At 40.0% G+C, this 6,310-nt stretch overlaps 1 protein-coding gene across 1 annotated transcript; it reads right to left on the reverse strand.

Moving 5' to 3' along the window:
• Positions 1-33: 33 nt before the first annotated feature.
• Positions 34-5,571, reverse strand: LOC106513200 (AFG3-like protein 1). Its single transcript, XM_014001917.1, has 14 exons — positions 5,494-5,571; positions 4,931-5,080; positions 4,758-4,832; positions 4,533-4,657; positions 4,173-4,443; positions 3,957-4,094; positions 3,715-3,868; positions 3,519-3,626; positions 1,886-2,011; positions 1,627-1,737; positions 1,215-1,330; positions 931-1,131; positions 639-833; positions 34-461 (listed from the first exon to the last, which is right to left on the reverse strand). Exons 2-14 carry the CDS (start codon positions 5,048-5,050, stop codon positions 270-272), a joined length of 1,932 nt encoding a protein of 643 aa, XP_013857371.1. The 5' UTR covers positions 5,051-5,080; positions 5,494-5,571; the 3' UTR covers positions 34-269.
• Between the last annotated feature and the right edge of the window lie 739 nt (positions 5,572-6,310).

The following is a 6,310-nucleotide window of genomic DNA, read 5'->3' on the forward strand; positions in this document are numbered from 1 at the left end:
GATCACTTGGGTTGTTACCAACATCTGGTGAAAATTTCATGTCATTAGCACCTCTAGTAACATATTTACTGAGAAAAATGGTGACTGTTCAATACTTATTTTACCYGCTGTATATACACAATCACCAACCAGTGTAAAAAATAAAGTTTCTATAATATAGTCAATATTTCATTAAATATTAAAAACTTGAGAAAAATCAACTGTTTTTTTCTTCCAATTCACATGAGTGAAATAGTTGCAAAGTCCAAAAATGTTTCCTGTATATCTGCCTATAAGTAAGGAGCAGATTTCTTTAGTTCAGCTTGCAGGTTTTCTTTTGTGCTTTTGCTTTTGTTTTCAAATTCTTCCAAATCTTCAACAAACTCCTCGTATGAGCTCCTCCCCTGAAAGTGTCGAGGCCCTAGAAGCTCCTCCATATCAGTTCTGTCAAGGGACTCTTTTTCCAGGAGATGTTTCGCCACCTGCAATGATATAATAATTACAGAAAATAAAGGTTTTAGTTATTGAAGCATGAGATTTAATTTGCATTTGGTAGTTTGTGGAGTAACAAACTGTTTATTGTATAACGCTAGCTCACTAAGGTTACAGGTTCTCTTCTTTATAATGAAATCTGCACAGAGTAAAAAAATGGCCAAAACCTTTTCCACCATTTCTTTCTTGTCAACAACAAGCTGAAGTGTCCGTTGGAAGGCAGTGTCCACGAGCGAGCGGACTTCCTGGTCTATAAGCTGCGCTGCAGACTCACTATAGGGCTTCTCTGTAATTGTATTTTCCTCCTGGGGGAAGTCAAAGGAAACCTGACCCACAGCCTCATTCATTCCAAACTGGACAACCTAAAGAGGGAAAATAAATAMTCACCTGAGGGAATCATCTGATGGGGCTGTGGTTTTGAATCAAGTCTGAATACAAAGGGGAAAAAAGGCTGATTACTTGTGCATATGCTGACTGTGTGACCTTCCTGAGATCATCTTGTCCTCCGGTGGTGATCTGACTAAAGAAAACCTGCTCAGCCACTCGACCGCCCAGCATCACGCACATTCTGTCAAACAGCTGCTCCTGGGTCATCAGGTACTGTTCCTTAGGTAGGTTCTGAGCAAAACCCAAACCTTTTCCTCGAGGAAYGATGGAAACCTGACGGACGAGATTCAATTCTAATAGTTTAACTGTACAAATGCAATTAATTGTAAAAAGCAGAAAGTAGGTGCACTAAAGACCTTCAGCAGTGGGTCTGCGTGCTCGAGAAACCAGCCGACTACAGCGTGACCTGCCTCACGATACGCCACGGTGGTCTTTTCTAGTAGCTGCAGCACCTGAGTCTTTTTCTCCAGACCTGAAAGCAAAGACGACGATGTGCAGGATTATACTGAGGCAGTCAGACCAAAGTGTGTTGGAACTGATGCATATTAGAATGCAACCATGTGACCTCAGAGTGTAGCGTCACTAAATGAGGTAAGATTTTAAAATCAGGTTGGTTGATCTTGTTAGAAATCAAGAACAAACTAAGCAAAAGATCATTGTGACTGGTGGCCAAGTTTTCCTCCCAACTGTCCGAGTAAAAGAGAAAACATCACGGCACTGATATGGATTTATTATTTTGAAGTTACAAGATGTTGTTTATAAACTTACCACCAACGACCCTCTCCACTGCCTGCTCAAAGTGCTCAGAGTCGACGCACTGGTCCAGGTGGCGTGCAGCTCGTAGTGCTGCTTCATTACAAACATTAGCTATTTCAGCTCCTAAAGGACACAAGAGATCCACAAAGTACTGGCTGTCACCTAATACTCCTGTAAAAAATGTTTAATTAATTAATTAATTAATTAATTAATTAATTAATTAAAACAAGATCTGAGCATCATAAGCTGCAGCCCCACCTTCTATGCTTACCAGTAAAACCTGGAGTCAGTGTAGCTAATTTTCTGGATAATGCTTCTAAATTTAACCTGGGGTCCAACTTCAAAGGTCTCAGATGCACTTTAAAGATGGACGCYCTGTCTTTTTTGTCAGGCAGACCTGAAAAAGAACATTTTTTTATGAAACAGAACATCATGCGACAATTCATTTGCTCCTGTTTTTAAGGTTTTTATTTAATGCGAGCCAACACACATGGGTGGAAACTTCAGCTGTATGACCAATTTATTTTACTTTAAGTCAAACTAAAGATATATAAAACTGGAAGTAAAGGAGCTTAGAAATTTATGATAATTATTTTTATGACCTTGTCTTTTGCTAAGTCTGTAATGCTGCCAGTGCTGGCTCTAGCCATTTTGGTGCCCTAGGCGAGTTGAAGCGCACCCCCGCCCCCCCCCACTAGTTTACTATAAACTTAGATTTATTTGCTTTAAACACAAACATACATCACACGACAAATTAAATGAATAAATAAAGTAAATATAATTAAATTAAATGACAAGGGTAAACAAAAGACCCTGTTCACAATTTGTGCAAAGATTTAGAAGGTTCTCTCTTTTTGTCTCTCTTTAAGTCTGATTTTACCTCATAAGGTCCTCAGCTGACAAAGTCAGTCCTCACTGTGTCAGAATGGATGTCAGCAGGATTAGTAGTAGGAGTAGTTTATTTTTCTTGTAAAATACTTCATTATAGTTTTTTAAGACAAAGCTTGTTGAAAGGGGCGCTGAGCAGAGTTACAACCAGGGATTACAAATAACTTTTTTTTTCTTCTGCTGTTCGGCGCCTCCTCCAGCAGATGGCGCTCTAGGTGACCGCCTAGTTTGCCTATGCCAAGATCCGGCTCTGAATGCTGCTTACTGGCAGCCTAAACAAGTATAAAGTGGATTTTGCAGGTTAGTTTTTAAACTGATGGCTGATAGATCTCAGAGGCTGTGAAAGTTAAATTTCAAGCTTTCAACGCATGAGCTTTTAAAATTGCTCGTATCTTCACCAACTTTTAAATAGCAGAACGAAATATTTATTCACTTTAAAACATTTAAATGTTTGCTTGAAAAAAACAACGACCAAATTAACCGGCTAACAATGACATTGTGGCATCATTTGGCTGCCTTCAGTTTTACATATTTCTTTTACGAAATAAAAAAAACAGCAGTTCCCTCACTGTGATTATATTTTCTCTGTCAGAAAGACAGCCGGTCCCCACCACGCACTGCAAAGCATCAAGCAAATTAGATTTCAGCAGGCACCAAAAGATCAAACATTTCCATCAAAGAGAAAAGCATGCAACGTGTGGTTTTAATAACTTACGATGGAATCAACGTGGAAATTTAGCACCTCAACTCAGGCAGAAAAAAAATTTAATAAAGTTACACCAGTGTCTACGTGCACATTGGAGACGGGAAACTGCATTTACAGCTTGGTGCCTGGTGTTTACTGACATGGTGATAACATTCAGCAATGGGAAAAAAACAATGTTTGGAATAAATAATCTTCACATAAACAGAAGAATTAAGCCAATTATGTTGCATAAGGGAAATTGTTTAGGGCATTTATGTAGGAAAAGGAAATTACACAACAACACATAAGGATATCTTGTGCAGGACTTTACCCAGATATATATGTCGGTCAAAGCGTCCTGGTCTCGTCAGAGCAGGATCGAGGACATCAGCTCGATTGGTGCCAGCTAACACCACGACGTTAGTGCTACTATTAAACCCTGCGTTGACAGAATGGTGAAACACACATGGGGTTTGTGAATCCTATCCAGAGTAAAACAAAGACCTGATAGAGATGTAACAGCTCACCATCCATTTCCACAAGCAACTGGTTCAGAGTGTTTTCCTGTTCGCTCTGGGTGCCAAAGTTTCCTTTTCCCCTCTTCCTGCCGACTGCATCGATCTCATCGATGTAGACGATGCAAGGGGCGATCTTGCGAGCTGTGGCAAACACATCCCTTATCTACGACAGCGAAGTGAAACCTCGTATGATTAACGCAACGACCAAAAACCAGGCAAAACACAAACGTTTTATGGAGATCAGGACTGACCCTTGCAGGACCAGCACCAACATAAACCTCCTGGAACTCCGAACCATTGACTGTGATGAAGGGAACGTTGGCCTCTCCTGCTGTGGCCTTGGCCAGCAAAGTCTTGCCTGTTCCAGGTGGACCTGATAACAAAGCACCCTGACAACACAAAGACATGGCATCAAATATTACCTGAGAAATCTGCCTGTATAGCGGTACAGATGTTCTTTGACAAACCTTGAGGATCTTAGCTCCCAAGTCATGATACTGACTTGGGTTCTGCAGGAAGTTGACAAACTCCAAAATTTCTTGCTTGGCCTCTTCACATCCTGCCACATCCTTAAAACGAACACTGATGTTTTTCACAACCCTGGCTTTGGATTCACTCATTCTGAAGGGGTTTCCTTTCAAGCTACCCCCAAACACTCCAGCCAACGGTCCCTGCCGCATCGCAAAAAGGAAAAGTCCCACCAGGAGTAAGGTTGGGACTATGCTTAAAAAGATCGCTCTGTGGGGCGGAAAGAAAAACAACATGAGGAAGTAAATCCAAAATATTTTTATTTTTTTAAGTTCTTAAACACCAGATCCATCTCCCACCCATCGCTTTCACTGGTGTAGAGGACAGGTATTTTCTGCGTGGAGTCCAGACCCATTTCCTGCTGAACCATCTCCAAGTTGTGTTCAAATGAGTCCACACTGCCGATGTTGAACCACAGATAGCTCTGAAATACAAAAACAAACCTTCCCTGAGCAAAACATCACTTTCCTCCATTCAGATGGAAATCTGAATCTTTGGAAAAAGTTTATTGTTTTCTTACGAACCACCTCTGACGAGTTCACTCCATCAGCGGGGAACACTTTGACATACTGTTTATTGACAACTTCAATGTGACCAACCTGCGCAGAGAGCAACAGACAAAAAACAAAAACACTAAATTGTTCATACCGGTGCAAACAAACAAGGAACGAGGATAGAAACAGACCCAGAGTCTCACCAGGCCTCTGCTCAGGAAGCGATGCACAAAATCCTTCCAGGAGATCTGGACGCCGATTCCTCTGAAGTGAAAGTACAGAAAGGCTGTGGCCATGCCGGCTGCACCCACCGCAAGGTTCATCACGGCTTTTTTATCGAACGGAAAATATTTCTGATGCATGAAATTTGGTGGGGGGTGGGGGTGGGGGGGATATAGTGCCTGAATAGCAGCCTGATTGCTATTATAGTGACTCGTCTGCACTTCTATTCAACGTAACATGTTTACACACACACACACACACACACACACACATACAAAGGCTGCTGTAGGCCACCATTCATCACACCTTTAGTTGACTTGTTAAGATTTTTAAAGACAGTCGATCACTGAACCTAGATAGCCAAGTATTTTTGCTAACAGAAATTATTCTAAACAATTCAACCTCGAGGCATTTAAAAGTAAATAAACAGCCTATTTTTTGCCCAAGTTAAATAAACTTGTCCTATATTTTAGTAGATGTGTTGTAATATTAAGAGAAACATTTCTAAAACTTGAAGAAATGCAAGTAATTTATAAATTCACACCTGAAACGATGTCCACCAATGAGAATCCTCCTCTTTTTCTCCTCTTTTGTTTCCATCACTGTTTGCTTCAGACACTTTTTCTTTATTTTTCTCATCTAAACAGCAATCAATATCAATACAACTTCATCAGCAGTGGAAATAATGCAAATTTATGAAAGTGCTTTTAAATAATGACCATATTTCTTACTTTCTGCAGAACTTTTGCTGTTGGACTTTTTCTCCCTTTTTAGGAAAAACTTTTGAAAACCTTGAAGCGAACACAAAGAGGAAAAATAATAACATGCCTCAGGCCGGCCAAAAGGATTTGGGTCACTGGGTGCACTCATTTACACTCATTATCTCACGCAGCAACATCAGACAGCAGAGCAGAGGGTCCTGGTACCTTTTGGTGGTTTGCTTGTGCAGAATAACCGAGTCAGCGTAAAATCGTGTCGATTAAGTCCTTCACATCTYCTCTGAAGGTGCAGCTTCTTCTAGAATGAAGATGAAAATGTAAATGAATCACCTGTTGGCAAAAAAGCTTGGAAGTAAATGTTTAAAAAATGACTTCTAGTCTCACAGAACCAGTTAAAATTTCTAATAGAGAAATCCATCATATATATATTTTTTCCTAACATTATTTGCAGGATTACTGAAATCATTACTCAGTCGAACTATGGACCGTGTCTCATTTAACCTGGTTTTATGAAGTCATGATAATCCTATTCAAATGGAAGCAAAAAGTTTTAATAGAACTCTAATACCTCATATACATGTGTGCATATTTAATTTATTTTGTTACTTGTTTTAAACTTAAGTTACCAAAAAAATTGCTTCT

Source organism: Austrofundulus limnaeus, unplaced genomic scaffold, assembly GCF_001266775.1.
Source record: "Austrofundulus limnaeus strain Quisiro unplaced genomic scaffold, Austrofundulus_limnaeus-1.0 Scaffold10, whole genome shotgun sequence".
Lineage (NCBI taxonomy): Eukaryota > Metazoa > Chordata > Actinopteri > Cyprinodontiformes > Rivulidae > Austrofundulus > Austrofundulus limnaeus.